This window comes from Coturnix japonica, chromosome 1 (genome assembly GCF_054131305.1).
Source record: "Coturnix japonica strain WE chromosome 1, WE-NBRP24, whole genome shotgun sequence".
NCBI lineage: Eukaryota > Metazoa > Chordata > Aves > Galliformes > Phasianidae > Coturnix > Coturnix japonica.
The window spans coordinates 63,514,352-63,540,458 of record NC_140663.1 but is presented as its reverse complement, the minus strand read 5'-3'; the positions used below and the strand labels follow the sequence as shown (position 1 = coordinate 63,540,458).

At 37.3% G+C, this 26,107-nt stretch overlaps 1 protein-coding gene across 44 annotated transcripts in view; it reads left to right on the top strand.

Moving 5' to 3' along the window:
* PLEKHA5 (pleckstrin homology domain containing A5) overlaps positions 1–26,107 on the top strand; it is a 165,350-nt gene that overhangs the window by 74,889 nt on the left and 64,354 nt on the right. For all 44 annotated transcript variants that reach the window (XR_004308041.2, XR_014944588.1, XR_014944587.1 and 41 more), the window contains 4 exons: positions 14,612–14,695; positions 15,903–16,023; positions 22,485–22,589; positions 25,275–25,347. Coding sequence is in view for 38 of the 44 variants with exons in the window: in XM_085543041.1 (XP_085399167.1) it covers positions 14,612–14,695; positions 15,903–16,023; positions 22,485–22,589; positions 25,275–25,347 (383 nt within the window). In the remaining 6 variants the exon portion in view is untranslated. The remainder of the gene's footprint in view (positions 1–14,611; positions 14,696–15,902; positions 16,024–22,484; positions 22,590–25,274; positions 25,348–26,107) is intronic.

Sequence of the window (26,107 nt, the reverse complement as noted above, 5' to 3'; positions counted from 1 at the left end):
GATTGAATATAAACTTCTAATTTTCTGCTTTTCTTTACCAAAAGCATGCAGCTGTACTCTTAAATTATTGAGGATAACTTGCTTGAATTCTTTCCAGGAGAAGGAAAAAGGGAATGGAAGAAAAAGGCATTTCTTAAATATAGGTCTAAAGATACTTATTTACATTAGTTAGTTTTAGCACATTATGGTTAATATAAAACTCTGTGGTTTTTTGTTGGTTAACTGAATAGTGCCACAGTTAGACTGAGTTACTGTGGCGATCTCTGGAATTTTCCAGTTACTTCCGAACTATGGGAGTAACAATTTTGCTCTCAACTTCCTTATTCTCTTGAAGAAGTAGATTTGTTACTATTTGTTAGAGGAGAGAATGAAGTTTAAATATGAGCAAGTTTATCTTGCTAAACTGTCTGGCTACATAATGTAAATTAAAAGAGGAATATATTGGTGTGTTTTATGGCACACATCACTTATTCAAGTGATGGAAGGACGCTTCTGGCTTTGCTCTGCATTGAGCTGCTTCTGTCTTTCTTGGCTTCTGTTGTTGGTTTGATTTTTAGTTTTGGTATTTTGTGGGTATGTGGTTTTATTTCTTTGTGTGTGTGGAGGCAATTAAATGTGTTTCTTCTACTATTGAAACAGCTATTTTATCTAAATGGTAGAATCTCTAAAAGAGCACAAGCTGTGTGATCTGTTTTTTCCTTACCTGGCTTAAGAAACAAATCTCATGCAGGAAAAAAAGTGAAAGCTTTCATGCTGCCAAACATTTACAAGAACTTTTAAGTTTACTCATGTGAGCAGTAAAATAGTTTAGAGCAGTGATCATTGAATATATTCATTACCTCAAAATACCTTCTGCCTAATGAGAAGAAGTATGAACAGCATTTGTGGCAAACATTACTACTTGTTTGCACTTGTTCTTGGCGAAGCTGATGATTTTATTTCATAGCCTTACTGCCTTTCTTGATGTTCCTCATATGTTCATCTTCAGATCTTCAGGCATTCTTTTTCTGTACTGTAATGTTCTTTTTTTTTTCATGAAATGAAGATCATAAGTGCTTATGTAAAATAAATATAATGGGATCTGACATTTAACTTAGCATTAAATCATTAAAAACTTAGCTATGTGGCAGTACCGATCATTTACGTGATTTGAACTGTCCAATTGAAGATGAAAATAAGTTTTATCTGAAGTAGATCTACCAACATAACATTTTGGCTTGTGCTTTTCCTGCTCTTTTAAAATGCGTAAATAAGGTTGGATTTTCTAGTTGGGATATTTTTACTTCAGTTGTCTCCACTGTAATGGCTAGTATTCTGTTTATAGTAGAAAGTTTGGTGGTGGCCTAGAAAATACAAGGTTTAAACTCATTTTGAAGGTTTGATACTGCTGACTCTTACCATTAACCTTTTGTAAAGAAGCGTCTTTGTATTATAGGATAATAAAGCCGTATTGAATGGTCTGACAAAAGTTCCTTTCATATGAACTTTTAAATTATTTTTAGTTACTAATGTTTTACAAGTCCTGTCACCATATTGGAGCCTACCAAGATCTGTTTATAGGAAAGCTGGGAACACAACTGTGTTAAATACTCAAACAGCTCTTTAAGTTGCCCGTATGGTTTTGAAGAAATAAAATGAAAGTACTCCATTTCACTTGCTACAGTTCTAGCATAAAATTACACTTCAATTCATAGTACTGAAAGGAATCATTTCTTCGTTTCCATTGCTTATGCAGGGCTATTTGGGTAGTAGGCTGCAGGGCACAAGTAGGTGGCCCTCAGGGCCTGCTTGAGGAAAAGGGATATGAAGAGCGATGACCACAGTGAGCTTTTTTGCTGACTCTTGCTGGCCTGACAGCGTTTTCAAACTCCTTTCCCTGGGTTGGAAGGGAACACGAGCAAATTGGGTGCTATCACGCACTGCAGACAGCAGATACCTGGAAACTTCCCAGCTGAAGTCAATAGTACAGCCAAACTCTCTACATTCACCCTCTCTTGGAAGAGTTAGTCAAATTATGTTTTGTTTCCATTCTTTTGACTTACCCTAATGCCAGTTTTTCCACACAAAACAAGAACTTGCTGTTAAATTGTCTTCCCACACTCTTCACCTCTTCCACTGTTAATGATCTTGACCTTTGCTTTATGAGACTCAAATGGAATAGGAGAAGAATTAATAATACCCATAAATAGTAGATGTTGTCTTTTAATATTGGTGTCATTTTATGATCTCTTATTTCTTACTGAATAGTCAGTTCGTGATACAGAAGGATTGTTGAATGCCTTCATAGGATTTTATTCTTTTTTTTTGTTTTTCTGTCCACTACTAATTAGTAACAGTAATGCACATACAGCTCCAGACAGAAGCTTTTTTTTTATGTATTCATCAGGTTGATCAGAATAGACACACACAGCAAAATGACAAGGAGTTAGAACTGTTCAGCAATACCTTTCTGAGATCTTCTCTGTGCCTGAGTGTTTGTTGGACTCAGCAGGAATCTGAATTTAAAACAAACAAACAAGTGAACATTGCTCTTTTCTGCCATCTAAGAGGTCTTTTCAGTTCAACATCTAGGCTTTCTTCTTTAAATGATAGTGTTGTGTGACTGTAAACTCAAAGGCTATAAATACATTTTAAGCAGAAGCAGAAACCATTTGATATAAGGACAAAAGGCACTGCCCTACAGAGGCTGGATTTCCATAAAGAATGCTAGGACATTTTATACTAGATGAAAAGCATTCTGAAGCAATTTTATGTAAGAAGGCACGTAACATGTAGAAATGTGTTGAGTAGCTGGAGAACTGTAAAAACTCTACATAGCATAAATTATAGATCTGAAATGTCTCTGAAGTTGCTGATTCTAGAAACAGTCTATAAGGTCAGAGATACTGTAAAAACATTATTTTTTTACAAACACTGTTTTACAGTCTTGAAGCGTAGCCTAAAATCTGCTTTTCTGGTAGAGTGTATGTGTAATCTGGAAAGAAAAAAATGTGGCAAAGAGTTTTCACTTCTGGTTTTCTCGTGAAGAATCACTGCCTCACAAATCTCTTCCTTATGTTCATGTTTTCTAGTGGTAAAAGGAGAAATGAGTAATACTCCATATGGTAAATTACAGTTAATTTATCTTCTCGAGTATGATATATATAGTCCTTTAAAATTCATTCTAAAGCCAGCTTCAGCATAGGAAAAACTAAAACAAGTTATTAAGTTTATAGAAGATAAAAAATGTTCTCATCAGCGTGTAGGGTGATACTGGACTTCGTCATTTTTAAATACCCTCATTTTGCATTTGAGTGTAATCTGTGCCAGCCATTGCCCATTTGTCCCTGACATCTGTGGTGCCACATTGAAACAAACTGATTTGTGTCATTAGGTAAAGAGTTCCTTCTTGAAAGGAAAGTCTTCGTTAGAGTGTTTTTCATTGTAATTGTTACAACGTTAGAATTGCTCTAATGTTAAAACATCACTTTTGCCAGCTTGATGCTTAGTATATAGCTAAGCTAGTGCATGTGTCAGCTGTTGTCAGAAGCACAATTCCATCTCCCTTGCTGCGCCCCATGCTGGGTGTCCGCTGGAAATTTAGCACTGTGAAAAATGATTCATTTTCAGTGGCGTGAGTTGGATCACAGTGTGACTTTTTGAGCACTGATGATAACACAAGAGATACAGGTGTAGTAGGCTTGTCATTTTGGAGCAGCCATTTCCTCAGCGCAGTTGTTAGAACTGTAGCTCCAAACCCTGCCTTTAGTTGAATATGCGGGGATTGCACTGGTTCAGTAGGTCCTGACAAACTTGCATACGGTGCTCTTTCTGTTCCTATGTGAGCATTCACAGATCACGTCTAGTGCAAACTTTGTGATATTCCAATGTTGCCACGATCATATTCAGCATACTGAAAATGATATTCGTCTCTACATGCTGTTCCCTGGTTGTATTCTGCCAATTCATGCAGTTGAGCTAATGGAGATGCTCTTCATTTTGTGGTGTAACAACTGTGCATATCCATCTGGCACGTGGCTTGTCTTCTACATTCCTGCCACCACTACTGAAACACACCATCCACTGCCTCACTGTGCTCACATGTGCTGCACAGAGGAACTGAATGGCACACCTTTGCTTTTATATACATTTCCATGTCAGTGTTATTTTGTCACAGTGCCCCTTTGCTGACATCTGTAACACAACAATGAAGTGTAATGGAATATTGGTGGGAAGGTTCATCCTCTACCACAGTCCAACTACATCTTCCTCTGCCATTCTGGGCCAACATAACAAAATAGGAAGCATTACCTCTGCAGCAGCCCTCATTAATTTCCATGGTCTTTGGCAGCTGTGTGTGCTTCACATCAGAAAGTTTTAGCTCTTGGGATCATGACTTGAGAAGTCATCACTGATGCTATTCAGCGTTTTATTACTCAGTATGTGGGAGCGCAGCCTTCTAGAGCTGGCCAAAGATGGCTTGTGTATAGACTTTGAACAGCATGCCACGTTTCCAGAAGCTTAGAGTCCCTCAGCAGCTTGAATTAAACCATCTGTGAAGAAAAATGGCTTCCAGCTCCTAGTTCCCAATGAAGTATGAACTTAATGTAAGAAAGTGATGGCAGGGTCATCAATGGCATTGTATCTGTTCAAAAGGAAAGATTTGTCCTGTTTTTTCTATTGCTGCAGTTCACCGATAATTACAATAGAGACATCTTAGTATGTTATTCTTTGAAGGACTGTGTTTCTGGGCCACAAGTAGTTATTAATAAAAAGTGTGCTATTTTGATTGTGTGGTGAGATAAAGACATAACTGTGAAGGTCTAGATTTAAAATTAAGACACTGAATTGTAATATCTTTTTACTATATGTGTTTCTTGCACGGCTATCAAAATAAATGAGATGTAGTAATTCCCTTGCATTTATGAAGGAAATGAATAGTGCAGAACAGTCTGTGTCAGTATTGAAACTGACAATGTGAAAGTACAAGGGGAGACCTTTGAGACATTTGAGAGCTTTTCTCAAATGGAGTTTTCTGAATTTTTAGAGCCAGTAGTTTGATTATATAAGACATGTAGGTACGAAAGTGATTAACAGTTTGTGTTTAAGCGCTGGGAGGTGGATGCAAACTCCTTTTGTAATACATGACCGGATGTGTTGAAACACATCAGTAATTCTAAGCAGTAAATCATTTGTTCCATGTAACGAAGCCATTGCCTGAAAGAAAATAGTAGTTCATTTCCTTTTTGTCCTTACTGAGCATTTTTCCTTTTTTTTTTTTTAATGCTATATTTTTTCATCTACCACAGTATACATATAGTCACCGTTTATCTATATTTCCTTGTCTAGCAATAAATAGTAGTGCTGCTGAAGTTGTCATAAATTATTGCTGGTGCTTCAGAAATCTGTGTAAATGTTCATGTTCATTGATCTTACAAGAAGCTCAACAACAAGATGGGGACAAGCATCTAAAACACTACATAAAGAAAACAGTACTTAATCTCATGTTCAGATTGGCTTGCTTTGTTTTTCTTTGTATGTAGTAATCTGGTTTTAAAATAACTGGATTGTGTCATAACAATTTTTAACGTGAAAAATCTTATTTTTTTTTTGTATCTTTTCCTCCCTTCCCTTCCCTTCCCTTCCCTTCCCTTCCCTTCCCTTCCCTTCCCTTCCCTTCCCTTCCCTTCCCTTCCCTTCCCTTCCCTTCCCTTCCCTTCCCTTCCCTTCCCTTCCCTTCCCTTCCCTTCCCTTCCCTTCCCTTCCCTTCCCTTCCCTTCTCTTCTTTCCATCACTCTTAAATATTTCTAAGCACTTCCCAGTTGATAATGGATTTACTTTCCAGGAGCTTGCCAAACCTTTTCCTCTCTCAGCAGATTAGGTCACAACTAGGTATTTTCCCAATATATTCTGATAGAAGGACTTGATAAGCGTGGTTTCCTTTGAAGTTTAACTGAGTAATTAACAGAAAGGTGTGATATTTAATAAAAACTGATGTTTACTAGAGATCTAATTGCAGAAGCATGTCGACTTGTAGGGCATGGTCAAGATATCATGGAACTGGTGTAGATAAAAACAGTGTAATGTTGCTACATGCTTACATAACATGTTGGCTAAAATAAAAATGGAATTTGCTTCATTGAAAATTGATATTGGGATTCATATAACCTTTAAAATAAATAAAACATTAATAATAGCATATGGGGTAAGGGGAAGATATTCCTATATATCTGACTAAAGGAGAAAACTCTCAAGAGAAATAAGGTGTTTAAGTATTATTGCCAGCACATAACAGATTTTGATTGCTGATGTACTTACTTGGATTTGCAAGGAAAAGCAGAGCAATTTCACCAGGCCTCTTTTGAAAGTCTGCCATTGATCCTGAGGTATTAATATACTGAAATAATAATGTATGTATGCATATGTTGCATTTACAACTCAATAAAATTAAGCAGCTTTGATTCTTTGTAGTTGTACAGCAGGAGTTTAATGGAACGATTGAATAGTGCTGTAACTTCAAATGGTGCTTTTTAAAGGATATCTCTGTTGTAAGTAGTTTGAGACTAAGCAGGATTTGAGGCTATATGTTGCAGTCATAAAGAATGCTAAGCAAGAAGTGTCTTCTAAAAAGCAAACAGTATTGAGTGAAGATAACCAATAGCTGTAGAGACCAGTATTGGAAGCAAAGTGAAATGTGAGTTGTGAGAGAATGAGAATCCAATAAATAGGGTTATTTCTGTAATCAGCAACCTCTTATTCAACAGTAGTAACTGCGAAGAGGAAGTAAATGAGACAGTGAAAGCATGGAATAGTTGCACAGAAAGAGTGGAAAGCTGGGGAAGGAATTACATGCATGGTTAAGAGGTCATTTGGAAACAGAACTAAGGAGAGGAAGGGGAAAAAGGGCGAGAAGGTTGGGCTTAGGGGCTAAACATTAAAAACAGCCATCAAACAGCAGATCATGAACTGAATATTCGTAGTTCTGTAAGTAAAACAACCCGACAGTGAGATGAAAACTAAGCTTAGAAGAATTCTGATACATAATGTATACAGGGGGGGAAATATCATTAGCCAAGAGAACTTTAGATAGGAGGAGATTATAACAATTTACTGAATAGCTGGGTTTTGTGAGGAGAAATTGTCATCTGTCCAGAGAGTGCTCCAAACAGTGAAAAAAATAGAAGTGGGTAAATGAATGTGGGATTTATCAGTTTTGTTAGTAGATTTATTATTTCTGTTACTAAATGCACAGCGTTTCTCAGTGAAACAACGAGTTTTCTTTATTTTTTCTGCATCTATGAGCTTCAATGAACTCACATTTGAACTAAAAAGTGGGAAGGAGGCTGGACGGAATGACAGGATAATCAACATTGTCAGTGCTTGAGAGGTGAAGAAACTTTGGTGCAACTTTGCCCTTTTTTCAGTGTATTTCCACTGGAAGCATCTTGAATTCTTGAAAGTAGGAGAGCCAAGTAAGACTTCAGTTGAAAATACTTTTGACAGCAAGATTGTTTTTTGCATAGACCAGATATTGTTTGCATATATAAAGGCTGCTTAAAATTGTTTACATGCATCTTTCTCATGCAATATTTAAGAAGATTTTTTAAGCGCTTAATTATTATAAAACATGAACTATTAGTAAAATAGGCTTCTCTTGCAGAATATCTATGGAATTCATAATAAAATGGAATCAAAAATCGAAACCAATTTTTGAGTTCATACTTACCTGTCTAACAACCTCTCTAAAGTAGTGCATTTCACTTCTGTTTCTTACAACATAATAAATCGTGAAAGCCGAGGCTTGCAGAACTGAGTTCAGTGATGGGCATTAGAGATTATTATCTTGTCTAGTAATTTTTGATGAAAACATTTGATGCCTTGATAGCTGTATAAAAACATTTGCAAAGAATTTTTACTTAAAATTACGCATAGATTTGTGGATGGTAGCTGAGAATTGTGGCTTTTCTGCAGTCTCCAAATGGCAGTACTTGGTGTGCTGAATTGCTCCAGGTGTTGTGATATCACAGAACCACAGAATTAATCAAGGTTAGAAAAGACCTAGAAGATCATCCAGTCCAAGCATCACCAATACTTCCTAGTTAAATCATATTCCTCAACACAACATCCAAACGTTTCTTGAACACTCCCATGGTCGGTGACCCCACCACCTCCCTGGGCAGTGCATTCCAGTGCCTGACAACCCTTTCCAAGAAGTAACATTTCTTAGTGTCCAGCCGGAATCTGCCCTGGCGCAGCTTGAAACCATTGCCTCTATTTCTATCACGGTCTACATATATATATATAGTTGTGATCATGCAGTTACACAACCTACATGTGTATGTCGCTTGTAGTTCAGGTCAGGTTGTTTCTAGTTCCATAAACCTTTAACGTGTATGTATCTATAAGTAAACACCTATTAATAGTTCCTAATCAACTCTTCTTAATGAAACTTGGTGACTTCATACAGTCTAGTATGACTAGTCTATCTTTAGCAGCAAAGAAAACTGGCTTATATTAGGACAACTGTTATCTGTGGCTTCTTGTTGCCCTCTCCAAAAGTTAGCTTTTATTTCTTTTACCTTCACTGCCTCTTCAGGAGGTATTGTTGTATTGTTGTAAGGGACAAGTGGGCTTTTGGGCAGCATTAGTTGGTAGGATATCCATCAGTCCTCAAAAGGATGGGAACATTCAGTGCTAATTCTTTAATTAGCACTTTAATTCTCTAAATACTTTGCTTTTACGGTCACAGCATCTGTGATGCATGTCAGTACTTTGTGCACTTTGAAACTTGCTGTCTCTTTACACTCCCTTTTATACAGCGTCCCTGATGTTAAATTACTGTACTTGCATGTCTTCCAGTGAAGCCTATGTTTCAATCCATATAGTTGCCTGAGTTGTTTAAAAATCTTAATTGAAAAAAAGCTTCATAATTATAGGGGATGACAGTATTGGGGGGGACGCTTCCTTGTGCTGGTTACTGTACAATGTGAAAATACAGATTTAGTAAAATATAAGAGTTTGTGCAACCACAGACCATGTTCTTGCTAACAGTTGTGTAGGGACTGCATTTACTTGAAAGATTTCCAAATCCAGTCAACTTCTTGTTAGATAATTTTAAGTTACTGTATTTATTTCAGTTAGAAATGAGGCATTCTTATCTTAGAAAGCAAGCACACAATATAAAAATTGCTGATGTGATTTTTTTGTTATTATTTTTCCATAATTTGAGAACGAAATGCAGCACATAAGTTGAGTAAAGCTGGACTAGACTCATTGTATATATGTTTCCTGTTTAATCTTACCTCCAAATGTCAGTGAAAAAAAATAACATTAATTTGGAGATAACTTCATTACTTTTGTAATTTTTTGTTTTATCCATAGCTTTAAAATATTTTGTTAAGAAACATGAAAAATGTATACATTTGCTTCTCTTATGAAATATCTCTATGTACTCTTGAGCAGATTTGTGATACAAAGAGATTGCCTATGCATTAGATCATCTGACTGCAAATCTTACCTAAGGCTTAGAAAACATGTCAGGAGGCAAATATCTGGTATGCCATTCTTCTGAAATGTGTTCTTCAGTTTTATCAAAAAGAACAGTCTTTCTGAATTAAAGATGAAGAGGTTTGTTGAAAGTTATGTCCTGGTTTATGGTTTTGTTTGTATTCTTTCCGTGAAGTAGAACTCAGCCTTTGCTTTGATGATCACATTGAGAATGACTAAATGAGAAGGCCTTAGACTTTAGGACCGTATAAATAAAGTATATAGAGAAAGGGCATGAAAGAAGCTTTGAAGTGGTATCTAGCTTTAATTTCAGTGGGAGAAAAGCAGATGTGTTTTTGAGAGTTCTGGCCCTGCTCCATTTTCATGAGAGGATAAGGAACTCAACCAAATCATACAGTGGAGAGACCCCAATCCAAGTGTCCTCACCTTTGTACTTCGATCTTTCTTGCTACTTCAGAGTGAACTGCTCTGTTCCAGGGGAAAGACTGTCTAACCCTTCAGATTCAATTGCATACACTTTCCTGTACCAGCTGGATTATATATTTTTTCTGTTTCTACTGCTATCAACTGAGTTGATTGCCTATTCAAAACAACAACAACAACAAAACATTGATACTTTAAAAGATTTAAAAAACTTCAAGATGGCAAGCCTGGATCAAATTTTTAGTTTGCTGGTTTCACAGTGCTATTGATACACAGCATTTTTGGGTCAGCAATTCTGTAAAACAAAGGCAAATTTAAAACAAACAGCTGGAAAGTGCTGACCCTGGAGTTGTACATTATGTTTCTATCTATGGATAGGATAATATGTTTAAATTATCTATTTGAGGCTTTTTTTTAGTAGTCCTTGGGTCACTTTTGGCCATCAAAAAGATTGCTGTTAACTATGCAGTTACTGAGTAGATTAACCAAGATTTCTTAAACACGTTTAGCATTGGTGAGAATAAGTAAAATAGTCTTGTGTCTGTCTTCTTAAAGAGAGTGAGTGTCTTGAGTAATGGAAAGGAGAGAGTAGAGTAAGAAGGCAAATAACATGAGTCAAATTCAACTTTGTGATCATCTTCTAACCTGAATAAGATGAATTCTTATTCTCTAAGGGCTTGTCCATGTGCCAAAGCTGATCTACCTGCTAAAGCCTGCAGTTGTTCAGATAAACGATTTTGGAAGAAGAATATAAATTCCAGAGAAAAGGAGGTCAGATTTTCCTGTTCATTTGTCTTGCACTGAGATCGCTTGTTCAGAGACATGTTCCATTTTCAGCTATTTCAGTACAGTCGGGATTTTTTTTCTTTTTTCTTGTGTTGGTTGGTTGCTTGCTTTATTTCAAATGTTTTTACAGCTGGCCAGTGTCAGGGCCGCTACTAGAATCGAGAATAGTGTTGTCTTGATGCTTGCAAGACCTGTGACTTACCTTGCTTCTCTATCATCATCTTCATTCAGTGAATAAATGAGGAATGCTGTAGTGTTTTAGCAAGGGGCACACTTCCTCAGAGTCCCAGCATAAACCAGACGCCAAACCAGTGTTAACCTTTCTGATTAAGCAAACGGTTTTTGTTCAGAGAGTGGTGAAGCAGTGGCACTGCTGCCCAGAGAAGCTGTAAATCCCTGGAGACATTCAAGGCCAGGTTGGATGGGTGCCTGGGTAGCCTGAGATGCTGGGTGGCATCAGGGGGCTTGGAAGTAGATGAGCTTTAAGGTCCCTTCCAAGCCAAACCATTTTGTGATCTTAGTCAGCAGTGTTCATTTCTGGAGTCTAATGCTTATCATTGGCAAACTTTGATGGTTAATATTGAATCTTGAGAGTTTGCTAATGAATACTAACAAAATAGGGAATTTATTCCCTCTTTGGCTCTAGTCTGTAGACCATTAATACAAACTGACTCTGGTTGCTGAAATAGAAAAGGTCAGTCAAATCCTTTGGTCTAAGCACAGCTGTTTGTGTATATAGTTACTCTGCTCTCTCAACACACATTGTTACCAGAAATTGAATGGTGACTTGTAGAATTACCCTCCTTGGAGATCTTCAGAATCCTCCTAGACTCCATCTTGAGCATCCTGCTCTTTGTGGCTTTCCTTGAGCAGGTAGACACAAAGGTCTCTTCTAGCCTTAGCCGTTCTGAGAAAGAAAGAAGAAAAGTGTGTTATATCCATATACGACGTGAAGACTGTATCAGCAGAAAGTGAACACGCAGCCTTCTGGCTGCCTTTATCAAAGTAAATCACTCTTGATCACATGATAAAGACATAGACACAAAAAATACACGGAGTTGTAATTCTGAATTGCAGAGTGGAGTTTGCATAAAATGGAAAATAAAGTTTTCAGTAAAAGAAACTATTTTTGCTTTATTTCCCCTGACACTCATTGACAAGATACGCAGCTTGGGTGTAGGCCCAGGGTGAAATTTCTTGGACAGCTGTCGAAGTTGAACGTGGCTTTTAATGAAACTTTCTGTAATCTGCAAGATTTGGTTTAAAACAAATGCCTTAAACTACTGTTAGGTAGGAGGGTTATGACAACAATTACCAAGATACTCTATATCTTACACCAGCAATTTGAGAAGTCTTGTCAAAATATCTGCTAAGTGAATGCTAAAAATGCAGCATTTCTGATAAGTAATGAACAAGTTTTAAATGGAATTGTTTAAAGTCTGTTCATCCAGTAGGACATACTAAAGTAATCACACTTCTGTTCAAGCTGAATTCCATTGTTCACTTATGAGATTTCATCTCAACTTCCATCTCAGTTGAAGAGAAAGAAAAGATTGTTCTGCCCTTGTCTCACCAAAAGGGAAGTGACTGTAAGGGTCTTTAACATGCTTTAAGGAGTTTTATACCTCACTGGACATTGTTTCATGTTTTATGATTTTTCTTGCCTTTTGCTGTGTGTAATGTCAGCTACATTTCTGTATGTTCAAAGTCTGCTTGAGCAGTACAGAAAACCATATGCTGTTCAAAAACATTGTGTTACTACTGGAGTACTGACTCACTACATGACTTGAGATTTGGAAAAAAAGAAACAACAAAACAAAACGTTGCTAAATAGATTTCTGGTTTTGCATCCTCTCTTCTGTTTATTCTTTTCCTCCTCTTATCTGTTTTCTCTCCTGGCTTTGCATGACCTGCCCATGGGATTGTTGAATCCTGCCTGTTCCTGTGTCAGCATGTGCCAGGTGCACTCCCGCAGCACCTGGGATATGACACCTCTGCAGCAGACCTGGTTACTGTTGGTGCTTGAGCAAAAGTCTTGATCCATTTCTTTGTGCAGTACTGGATCTCAGCAGATAGCTGGCTGTTAGGGTTTAACACAAACATCATAATTTTTCGTCAGAATGCTCATACCCAGTTCCTCAGGAACATTTTTGAGTTCTCTTCAGTGTGAGTCATTTTCACTTTAAAGTTGTTACAGGATCGTGGCAATTAGGGATGGTACAAACATACTCCAGTGGTCTCCCTCCATTCCCCTTACTGTAATACATGAGCTTCTGTAACAAAAGCTGCTTTGGAAGCTGAGCTGAGAATTCTGCCGAATGATAAAGATTACACTCAGAGTTTGTTAGCTCATTAGCTATGCTCCATAACGTGTCTATCCATTTAGGTATTTGTAGGTTTGTAAATTCCACTAAATTTCAGCACAGGGAGGCAGACAGTCCAAAGAACGGGGTTATGTTTCTAATCTTGCATCTTAGGTTTATGTAGGTTTATTCAACTACCCCACCGTTCATGGAAGAAATGTGAATATTTTATGGGTTTTTTGAATGAAGTTGACTTGTAATTAAGTTATGCTCCAAAGCTGCAAAATGATTATGAATAAAAGGAACATTCAAGAGCCTGGGGAACATTAAGATAACCTTGTGAAGTCTCTGTTGTTTTAAGAAGCGAGAAGAGCAGAGTGCATAACATTTGCAAGATGAGTTGTGCTTCATAGTTGTGAAAGCCGAAAAGGTTAGGCAAACAGGCAGTAAAACAGGGAGCTGCTAGGGAAAATATGGCCTTTAGAGCTCCTGTCCTTTTGTACCTCTTCTGCTATCTCGCAGCTAAAGCATACTTTTTTCATCCAGGTTTGTGCTCTGTCCACAAATATTTCTAAGCCTGAAGTTGGGGTAAAAAAGGCATAGTATTATACAAGATCTTACATATTGTATCCTGTGTTCTTTGCAAAAGTATATATTTTAAAGGGAATTAGTGTTTCCTCATTATTTACAGTGCTGCGTTCAGTTACTGTTGTTTTACTCTTTGTATTAAATATTTTTTGATTGTATAAACTGTTAAAAGTATAAGTGAGGAGAGTTTGTTTTCAAATAACATGAATATACCTGTTTAATACACCTTCGTTCTGTGCTCATTACCCTTTCCTAGTCTGATTTCAGCTTCTGTGCTTTTTAATCACTGAACCAAGTTCAGATTTCATCAGCAAACCTGCCCTGCTCCACCCCTACATCTGAGGAAAGCTGTTCCCAGGGGTTGTTGCAGTTCAGGCCTTGACTTCTCACAGTGGCCCAGGCTGGCTGCTCTGCCAGCTGGCAGCTCTGCTCTTTCATGCGTGCTTGCTCACGATATGGCTGGAGCTGCAAGGCCTTGAAACTTGCAGTAAAGCCCCAGTCTGCTGCAGGACCAGCATATAAGAGTCACTTGATGGGATGTCTTGTAGGCAGTTACAACAGGACCTTCTCCCCTATGCTCCTGTCTCCTCTTGGGCTGGAAGGCTCAAGTCAAAACATTTCCTTCCTGAGTGGCAGTAGCTGAGAGCCCTTGAATTTTGGCAATTTCTTTCATGTTTTTGGAGCTGCTGTGATTTAGCAACAGCTACAGCTCAGGAGAACAAGATACTGTGCCGGGTTTGGTGTGTACTGATGAGGGCAAAGGCCTATGCTGACAGACTCCCTGGTGCTGTGAGGTTCAGTGGAGCAGCGTGCTGGGTTAGAATCATTGACTAAGCAGACCTTGAGCGTGACACAGCTCTGTTCCAATCACTGAATATTAATCTGCATTATCTGAACATTTTAAATGAGTAACTTTGTTTTCATAGGTTTGATATACTTGATGTAGTAGCTTAATATGTCTCAGTTGGAAAACTGAAGAAATTATGCCTAAGAGTTGTTCCTTATCTCACCTTATCTCTCTACAGTCACAATGAACGAAAAGTAACCTGCAAACATCCAGTAACGGGACAGCCATCGCAGGACAACTGTATTTTTGTTGTGAATGAACAGTAAGTGGCTATGAATTACATGTTTTAAAACTGTATGACGTTTAAATAAGCCTCTGTGATTGCTAATTGTGATGTATATTTTGTTTTCCAAGTCAAATTACCATGTATATAATTTCATTTGTTTAAATTAATTGGAAGTAATATTAAATACTTGATACTATTTTATTTATTTATTTATTTATTTATTTTAAATAAATAATAGCCATAAGCCAGCTTGGTTATACAGTAGGAATGTACTCTGTTTAACTGTGTAGATTGCCATTTGTCACTTCAGATGTTCGATAGTGTTGGAAAACAATGTATTTATTATGTAGTAACCCACGAGACTTCCAACAGGGAAGCCATTTTTGAATCCTATAGGCACGACCAAGCGTATTTAATTTACCTTGTTTTATCTGATAGTTTTTCTTGGTTATTTTCTTGATCTTTTCTGAAGAGGCATTTTCTGAATCGTTGGGTAATAACATATATTTGCTATCTTTGCATTAATTTTGTAGCTTACACAACAAAATGCAAAGGTGAGATGGTATGCATGGTAGTCATATCTGGCTTTAAGATGCCATATGTAGCTGGGTGTTGGGTGTCCTGTTTACTACCACTGCTGCAGCACCTGTTTCACTGTGACTAGAGTGGCAAACTGTCAGAACTACAGTATGTGAAGTTGCACAAATGCGTGTATTCTGAAAGAGAAAAGACTTAGTCTGGGTCATTAACTCAAAGGGTGGTGAGGCACTGGAACAGCTGCCCAAAAAGCTTGTGGATACCCTATCCATGGAGATGTTCAAGGACAGGTTGTATGGGGCCTTGGGCAACTTGATCTGGTGGATGGCAGCTTTGCCCATGGCAGAAGGGTTGAAACTGGATGGGCTTTAATGTCTCATCCAACCAAAACCATCCTGTGATTCTGGGAAGTGAGGCAAAGCCATATGTGGCTTTGGAGAGCATTTCTTCCTATTTCTATATCAAAGCATTTTTCCTTCCTACCTAAAGCATAAGCTAATAAAGAAATCCTATTTTAAACATCTTAAATTCATCTGTGACAGATTTAAGATTAAAACACAGTGCAGGTAACTTTACAATGAAGTGTGAACTGCTTTCAAATTGAAAAAGTAGGACGCAGCTTGTATTAGGCTACGTCTGGGGGTGCTTTTTAATAGCAGTGTGCATACACAGCATGTTCTAGTGCTATTACATATTCTATTTTCAGGACTGCTGCAGCAATGACGTCTGAAGAAAAGAAGGAGAGACCTGTAAGCATGATATGTGAAGCAACTAACTATAATCTGACATCAGATTATGCTGCTCATCCAATGAGCCCTGTGGGCAGAGTAAGTCTCTATGTCCAAATTAAGTTAAAATTAAAATGATTCAGTTATATCACAAAGTACTACTCAGTGTTGTGTTAGCATTCCATTTAAAAAGAGAAATGAAGCGTATTATCTTTTTTAGGGCACTCAGTTCCTATTATGTTTAATTTGGTAATTGAGGTGTTTGAAACAAATTATCACAGAAGTTGCAAATTTCATCAGATACCTCAGATCATAGGACTTGCACACGCGTTGTTTACAGAATTTAACCTTTCTAATCAAGTAAGTGTGAATAAGCAATCTTGGGTAACTGCTCAGACATCTGGTTGTAAGCATTGTCATGGAAATTGCTAGATACACAAACAGTTGGCTAGATTTCTTTTGCTAAAATACAGAGAATTCTAATCGATGTGGTTACTGAAGAGATGGAGGGTGATAATGGTAAAATAAATGGGCAGATATCATGATTTGCTGACGCTGAACCAGAAATCCTGGTTTCTTGAGAAAATTTCTGGGAGAAATCCTGGAGATTCCTAAACTACCTTAATTTGTGTCCCATCTTCCCCATCTAACCAGCTGTTCATAAGGTTAAGGTCGATGTCCAAATGTTTACCCAGAGGATGGGTTCAATTATGTCTATTTTAACCTCACTGATACTATCCAACAATGTCTATAAGACATTAGTAAACTGTTATGAGAAGAAGCCTCCAGCTTTCAAACTGTGCTTTAAATCTGTTGTTGCTGGGGGGAAAGAAAGGAGCTGCAGATAAGTTATGAACAGAAACCTAACCCGTAATCTCAAATTTTGTACAGTCATGTTTCCATCCATGCAGGAAAGCCATCTTAAAAAGCAGAAAGAGCTGTTAGAGCTGTAACAGTGTTGCAGTAGTAGTTACACAGAAAATGAATTACAACAGAGCCAGCTAGGAAGCGCTTTTAGAATAAATGTAAGAAGCTAATTCCAGTTTAGGAGCGTATGTTTTACAAACATATTTTCATAGTTCCCTTTCAAAAGGATAGTTTAAAATGCTCTCTGGCCTGTTTGTTTCACTGTGTTCAAGGTGGAAATTGAGATTGCTACGGGCCAATTATTGTAATTTCCTTACATTCTTTGATTAATGACGCTTAACTTCCTTTGGAAACTCCTATTTTTTGAAGAAAGGCTTCTGTGCTACTCTTCATTCCTCTTGTCTGTTTGTTCTACATGCTAAATGCACTTAAAATATTAATGATTCATGTGCCTGCATGTGCAATTACTGTACATCAGTTTTCACATGTAATCTTATCTGAACTGCTTCAACACCATTATAAAAGCTTTGCTTTCAGAATATAAATAATTTGTAACTGTTCCTCAGCTAACATTTAGTCAACCTTTTCTGGTGGTTCTTTAAGGTTAATGGTTTAAATTGCTTTTAAAGATGACTGAACAGAAATTCCCTGCTGTTTGTATCTAGATGCAACAACTGATTTTCTTCTGTTTTTATTTTTCACATCTCCCAACAGTACATAGTAAAATTCTTAGCTATCTTGTCAACATTCGAATGTAATATGTCTATTGCACTGCTATAGGAGGAGTAGAGTATTAGTGAGAAATAATGTCACAGGACAGCCCATGCTTACCTTTTTTTAGTTTTCCTGTTTTCAAAGATAACTCATTATTGTACTGAATATTAGAAGATAATGAGGAATGGAGGTCAAGTTTATACTGCAACTAAAATTTCAGATAGTTGAGTGGTGTAGAAGTATGAACTCCTTTTCATGAATGTTTATTGATCCATAGTAGACATGACACTTGGATACATTTCTGTTTTATAGCAGAAAGACTTCTGAAGGCCATTGCTGTTCAGAGGTTTGAATGGGGTGAGACAAAAATAAATCTCAGATAAAAGTCTTATTACTGCTCTCTCTTTCCCACTACATAAAGGATGGTAGTCAAAGATTACACTGCAGTCCTGGACAGAGTATTCTTTTAGGTGCCACTTCTTACTTGTTGTCTTGGACTGTCTCTAAATTTGAAACCAACAGACCCCTGACTTTGGAAATGATCTACACAGGCTTATGGCTGCTAGAGACATATATATTTCTACCTTTCCTTTTAACGTGCAGTCTTCTTTTTTTTTTTAAGTGTTAAAATCATTAACTAAACCAATATGCTCTGAAATGAATATTGGGGCTCAGTTTTTTCATATGCATGTAAAGTAAGGCATGTTACTAGCCCCTCTCCACAGTTCATCTCCCTTGCCCTGATTATCTGCAGAACCATGCTAACAATTTTCTCACCGTAAGTGGAATGAAGTCTCTGTTACAGCTAGGATGTGTCAAATTGTTTATATGTGTATCACTTCATATATATTTCATAAAGCCCTCAAGGCAGTCCAACTTTAAATAACTAGTTTCAGTACCTCAGTCCATGTCTGATTGGGATTCAGTTTAACCAGAAATAGTCATTTGATTCATCCACATTAGCAAATAGCACAGAAAACAGGAGCGACGTGCAGGGTAGTACTGGAGCTTAGGACCAAGCATCTGTACTGTGCTTTTGTGGTTTATCTTCAGGCTAGTCCTTATTTTACATTTTAGTCTTATCCAAAGTAAACAGAGTTTGCTCTACTAAGCAAACTAAAGCACAGGAAGGGGGAATGGTTGGGAGATTATTTTCAAGAGCAACCTCCTAATCCAAGCTAAAGTGCTGAGGCAGAAACCCACTCAGTTCATGGAAGACTGCAATATTGAAAGGCACCAAAATTGCCTGCAAAATACAGAAGACAGGACTGTGTTGGCTTGTGGTTTGGAGGATAATTTAAGCCTTAAACAGCAGAGATATATTTTTAGGCAGAAGTTGAAAACTACAAAAATTTAGTATCCCTTTTTTTTGAATTTTTGTTCAGATGTTTCTTGAGCCTTGTTTTTAAAGTTTAGCATTGATCATTTTTATGTTAGTTAAAGAACGTTTTTAGGTACCATTAGCACTTCTGTAACTGGGGAAGAAGACTTACGTAAGTTTGGTGTCTACCATCAGCTAAGTTCAGAGAAGAGCAGCTGAAACAGTCATTAAGTATTGAGCCCCAGCTACTGAATGAGCTGTTGCCCAGAGATCAAGACTTTTCTGGTGTTTGTTTTCTTCACACTGGAGAAAGAGTAAATATCACTGATTGGATTTCCTGGCTTCTTTCTCATTACTGGCACTGTGCAGAGTCCCAGAGGTTCTGATTTTAGAGACATCACAGTTTCTGGGATCGTTCCTCAGAATTGATCTAATTATATAAAATGTGACTAAGTTTATTAGTTCTGTTGCCTTCTACAGCTTCCATCAAGTGGTCAGTAATTAGAACTGTCATACATTATCCTTCTGTATTTTGCTTTCTCCAGAAGCTGGAGCTGTGCAATATGTCCTCTACATACAGTGTTATGGGCTGAAAAGTGTTTTAATTTTTCCATTCATGATTATTTCTTTTATTCCCATCTTCCACATTATGTCAGGTTTGTGTGTGAAGGGAATGTGAGATGGACAGGGATGCCAGATGTCAAAGGAGGAGAAGGTGACCTAAGAATTTTGAAAACTGATGATTAGTTTATATGAACACCTTCAATATTTAAATATCCTAAAATAATAATCATTGTCCTTGAGGCTTAGATTGAGAACAGATATTCTCATTATGAAATAAATGGTAAAATAAGCACAAATCACCAAAAGTGTTCTCTGTATTTGCTAAAATTAGAAATCAGTTGTGATGCTCTATTTAATTAATGGACATTTGTATTCATGAGTGGTAAGATGTATAATTAACCCACTAAATCTTTGCTCAGAGCTCAGTGAAATTGAAGTCAATTTGGTTTTTGTTTGTTTGTTTGTTTTTATCAGACTTACCTCAGATAAATCAACTTAAATTGTCTGAATTTGCAGTAGACTTGAAGGTCTTATTTTGTTTTCAGAAGCATTCTTAATGTGTTAGCCATGTAACAAGCATAGGAAGTTTCAAGCTCTTAAGAGCTTCTGAACTTTAGAGAAGTTACGAGCATTACAAATTGCTTCTGATCAAAATCTTGGCACAGCTTTTGTGTAATATAACAATATAGTAGCCATACAGGTTAACTTAGATGTCTGTATGGATGTATAAATGGACTGGGAGATGCGAGGCTGGAGAGCAGCCCTGCAGAAAGGGATCTGGGGGTTCTGACTGATGACAAGTTGGACATGAGTCAGCAGAGTGCCCTGTCTGTGTGTGCCTGTGCCCTGGGGTTCATCAGGTCCAGCACCAACACCAGGCAAGGGAAGGTGTTGTCCAGCTCTGCTCTGTGCTGTGCAGCCTCATCTCGAGCACTGAGTGCAGGTTTGGGCACCAAAGCATAAAAAGGATATGAAAAAGGTCAGGTTCTGCACCAGAGGGCAATGGGCATGGAACAGGCTGCCCAGGACAATAGGCATAGCCTCAAACCTGTGAGCCTGGAATTGGACTCGCTGGTCTTTGTGGGTCCCTTCCAAGTACAGAATCATAGAATTACCCAGGTTGGAAAAGACCTCAAAGATCATCAAGTCCAACCTCAGCCTAACAATAGTACCCTAACTCTGACAACCCTCTGCTAAATCATATCTCTGAGCACCACAGCCAAACGGCTCTTAAACACATCCAGGGACAATGACTCGACCACCTCCCTGGGGAGCCTATTCCAGTGTTTAACTACCCTTTCTGTAAAGAAATGTTTTAAATGTTTCCTAACATCCAACCTAAACTTACCTTGGCTCAACTGGAGGCTATTTCCCCTCATCCTATCACTTGTCACCAGTGAGAAGAGATTTGCCCCACTCTCACTGTATAATTTTGTGGTGTAGATTTACTTTATATAATGTGCTCCGAATTGTTAGGGGTTCCTTTATTTTCCTTTTTTATACCTGCATGTTGTACTTCTCTTGTGTACTTAAAAACTTTTGTCCATTTTGCCCTGGTAGAATTTTCCAGATGAAAATATGAAAGATTTTACTTTCATTTAAAATTATGACTTCAGTTGCTTGCTGTCTTGCTTTCCAAACAGAGCTGAGTCAATTCTCCCTGTCTCCAAGGGAAATTAAAAGCACTTTGATTGTTCTTATATTCCCTGCTGATTCTTCAAAAAAAAAAAAAAGAAACACAAAATGACCTTGTTTCATAGTGTTGTAGCCTTCAGACAAACACGCATAGTTTTTGTAATGTCATTCCTTGTAGACTAAGATATATTGTATCCTTCAGTAAATGGCATCATTGACAAAAGCTGCACATTGTTCTTAATTGCAGCTTTCAGTTTGATTCTCTAACTCACTGTGGAATTCTCTCTAATGTATGTATAAACAACCATGTAATTCGCTGAGGCATGTTGAATTTCCATAGAGAAACCTCATACTCTAATTTTCAACAACAAAAACCAAGTGTGTGTCTGGCTTTTCAATTGGAGCATCTCCTTTAGGAACTTTGCATAACCCTATGATTAATCTCAGCAGTAGAAATGGGGAAACTGAAGCACAGGATTATACTGTCTCAATTAAAACAGTGGGATTCGAGCAGAGCCAAGCACACAATATAGAAAACTTGTCTGGGCTTTCCTTATTCTGCAAAATGGGGTGCTTTGCTGTATCCCATTGCAGGGTCTTTAAGACACCAATCTTATGGAAATTAAACAATAAACATTCAGTTTATTTAGTTGCAGAGCAGACTTTCTAAATGTAGGCTGAAAAGAATGAAATGTGAATTGGCCAAGCACTGCACATTTCTTTATGCCTTTTCCAATTTGTTTTGTTTTCTCCAGTAAAAGAAGGATGAAATCATCTGTGATCATTGTGTAGCTGTAAGGATATAAGAGGTGTGAGCAACTATAGGAACGAGCACTGGAGATTCAGGACAAAAGACTCAAAGTAGGCCTTAGCGCAAGCAGATAAAATACTGAATATTTAAACCATCCAAGAGATTTATAGCAAGAAGGTCCTTAAAGGAGAAGAAAGAATTTCAGAAAGTTACTGCATGCATGTGGGAGACTCAAGAAAAAGCCTTTGAAAACAATGTCCTGTTGAAATCTTATCATGTTTCATTCATTAAGTCCTTGTTAGAAGCAGGAAAGATTAGAATTTTCTTGTCCAGGTGTTGTAAGTTTTTTGTAGTTGCAGTAGTTCTGTTAGAAGGAACTGAGAGTACACCTTGCTAGATTTGCTTCCAGCCTAATAAGATGAGGTCGGTATTTGTTTTTTCTTCTTCGAATAAATAAATAAAAACTGTAAGCATTTGTCTTGGGATTTCTCTTTAAACTTTCTGCAAAGGGAAGAAAAAAATGCTGAATCCAGCAGAACCATTGTGATTATGTATCTATAAAAGGAATACAATTTATGTTCTGCAGTCCTCTAGAGAGATGTGTAAAAAGATTTAGAGAAAAAACAAAAATAAAACCATGAAAATGCATTATGATTTTTCTATAGATATTGATATGACGTTTTCTTTAACCTGTTCAATTCAATTTAGACATCGCGATCGTCAAAGAAGGTTCATAATTTTGGGAAGAGATCAAACTCAATAAAGAGAAATCCTAATGCACCAGTTGTCAGACGTGGCTGGCTCTACAAACAGGTAATCTTCCCCTAATTATCTTTGTTGTGGTTTTTTTGTTGGTTGGGTGGGCTTTTTTGTGTGTGGCTTATATTATATACAAAACCCAATCATTTGGAAGTAAACTAATCTGATGCATTTGATCATTTCTATTTAGTAGCTGCACACCCAACCTACTGTAGATTTTCTAGTCATCAATACCAGACCATTTGCATTTTTTTTGCCCTGCAAGAGACAGCAAAACAAACTCAGTCGTATTTGGTGTATGTTTTTTAAATCCACTAAGAACCTGTTTAGAACTTTGCATTTAACCTCTACTGACGCACACTGTATATATAATTTTGAATATACTTAATCATTTACTGTCCCTTATAGAATAGAATGACCCTGGTAGCTTCCAGCATGCTGTTGATGAGTCAGTTTTAAAAATCTACTGCTAAACAGATAGAAACCTTTATAGTAGCAGAATTTTTTTGTAGTAAGTGTACGTTAGGTGTAGATTTTTCTGTGTTTAAATACTCTTGTGGTCTCTGTGTTCCATTTTACTCTTATAGAGTCAATTTCAGTGTAGTGTTTTCCTGGTGAAGAAAGAGTAGCTATAGTTTAAGATCACAGAGTTGTTAAGGTTGAAGTGATCTCTACAGTCCCATTGTGTGATGGTGCATAGTTACTCCTAATCAGATGCAGGGCTTTGCATTTTCCAGTGTTGAATCTTCATGAGATTCTTCTCCTGTCTGCTGAGGTCCCACTGAATGGCAGCAAAACCATCTGGTTTATCAGCCACTCTGCACAGTTTTACCATCTGCAAACTTGCTGTGTGTGTACTCTGTTCCAGCATCTAGGTCATTAATGAAGAAGTTAAAATGTGTTGGCCACAGTGTAAACTCCTGGGGTACCTCAATAGTAACTGGCCTCACCAGCTGCTGATGACTGCCATGTGGGCCCAGCATTTCAGTCAGCATTCTGTCCACTTCATTGTCTATATGCGTACCATCGGACAGGATTTGTATGTAGGATGGTTTAAATGCTGAAGTGTTAGACTGTGTTTTGTAAGAAATGGTTGCTATATGCTTCCATGTTGTTAATTGAAATATAACTTACTCATGAAATTCAGTATAGATATTGTCTTAAAAAATCTACAGGCTCAAAAATTTACATTAAAATTCTGTGCTGACTTCTGATTGTAATATAATAACTTTGTTAGAATATTCATACACTCACAGAGAACAGTAAGTTTTGTTTTATCCAGGGTGTGCTATGGGTGTGTTATTGCATTGAATATAATGCTAATTTTGTGTGATTCTTCTACTAATTATGACATAATCATAATAACAAGGGGAAAAATAGTTTATAAATTACTGATACAGAAGGGATTTACTCTTAAGTAGGAAAAAAAAAATCAAAGTATGGGAACCACATACTCATTTTATATACTCTTCTTCTATGAGTGAGGAAGGTAGAAAGATCATTCCTGGAATGGGTCGTTTTGGGTAGAATTATGCATGCGCCCATGTAGAGACCTGTTGGTGTTTTTCAGTGATGGAAGTAATCCAATGTTGTGTAACAGCTTCTTTTGCAAGTCCATCTGAGGGCTTGAGGTAATCCTTTATACTGAAGAAGTTTGAGAATTTTCAAATCATAAGCTTGATTTTTATGGCTGGTGTCCTTAGGGCCAGGGTTCCCATGTTCTAATCCGCTACCGAGTTAGTGACCTTGTCAGTGAGGGGAGGAAGCCAGGCTGCCCGCTTTGTGTCTGCCTTTCCAGCTGTGAAATAGGAGCTGACTGCTATGGACAGTGCTTCCAGACTTCATTAGTGTTTGTTAAGTCACTTTGAAATCTTTGGAAGAAAGAGGCTATAAAACATTTAGTTATTCTATCTATGAAAATGTTTGTAGCAAATGATTATTTATTAACTTTTTCTGAATAATGTTGCATAGCTAATGCTTGCTTTAACCTTTCTTTTCCATCCTTCATCTTCTCCCACCCCAAAAGCAGTGCCTTGAGTTTGAAATAAGAGTCTAAAAATAATGCTAACAATTTCTTGAGTATAGGCGAAGTTCTGGGTTTCATTATTGATTCCTTCTTGGTTGTCATAAAACCTATTCACCAAAAGAATATTGATAATTCACACGTTCCGTTCTTCTTGGAGAAGATTAGCATATTTATTAAATCTAATTCTGCTAGGATATGTGTGCATGCTGCAGTGCTTTAGCTTATTTACACTGCAGTAGTGACAATCTTTGGTTCTGAGTTGTGGTATAAATGGGTTATAAACATAAATGAAAATGGAATTGCTTTAGGAATAAACTTTGTTGGAAAGAAATTTGCTCTAGATACATGAATAGTAGTAGAAGATGAAGTTTAATACATGGTTTCAGAAAACAAAGGATGGCTTTTTAAGTACTCTAATTACTCTTGCATTTTAAAATAAAATTAAAAAGGTTTAGATCTACTCTTTAGTGTAGATTGTGGTCTCTAGCACTCAGAGATAATGGGCTCTCATTTCATCCATTCTCTTATGTTAGCATCAGGCTCCCTGGCGTTATCATCATGATTTGCATTGTCAGCTCTGCAGTGAGAAGTCAAAGATCCTTAAAATAAGACTTAGCTAAGTAAATGAACAACACACCACTCCAGATTTGTGGTACCCAGTTTACTTTGTGAGCTGTTACCGTTTACCAATGTGATTGCTTTTATTAATACAGGACAGTACTGGAATGAAGTTATGGAAGAAGCGGTGGTTTGTTCTCTCAGATCTGTGCCTCTTCTATTACAGAGGTAGGTTCCATTCAGGAAAGGCTTGCCTGCCAATTCTACTGCTAGTAGCAGGATTTTAACATGCTACTCAAATATAGAAAAAAGAAGCTGCTACTTGACTTAATGGATCAAATAGTTGTATAGCTGCCAATATCCAGGCCTGTTAACTTTTATCTTTTCCTTTCTTAATTAGCAATTTCACGTAATTGCTTCCTGCCTGTCAGGTTATGCTCAAAGGGCAAACCCATTCACAGCCACCTTTTTAATATGTTCGTATTATGGGTTTTAGTTTTCTCACTGCTTCTGTTGTTAGGAAGTAAATATGCCAAGTTAAATCTGATTTATCATGCAAATTAATTAACTGAAATTGGGATATGAAAGGAATAGTGGAGAAGGGCCAAAACTTTGCCTTTGGAATGATATAGAGGATATATATATATATATATAATATATGCCTTTTGGGAATCTAATCAGTGCTCATGAATACTTACAAAGTGAAATTTTGTCAGGTTCCACGTGAGTAGAAGTCTCTACTGTATTTGGAACAAAGTAGAAATCAATTAGTACCTTTATGTAGCTACATCAATGTATTTTACAGGGAAAAATTAGCTGCTTGCAATTTGAGTCTGAGCATATGTATGTTAGAAAATACCATCATTACAGATTATGTTAACTGTACAGCTCCTGAGAGGATAAATAAATAGGACTTGTGCACATGGAAATGCATTCAGTTCTGAAATTAGGTGTACGCCGATAATAGTTTAAAGGAGGCTGAGAGCAA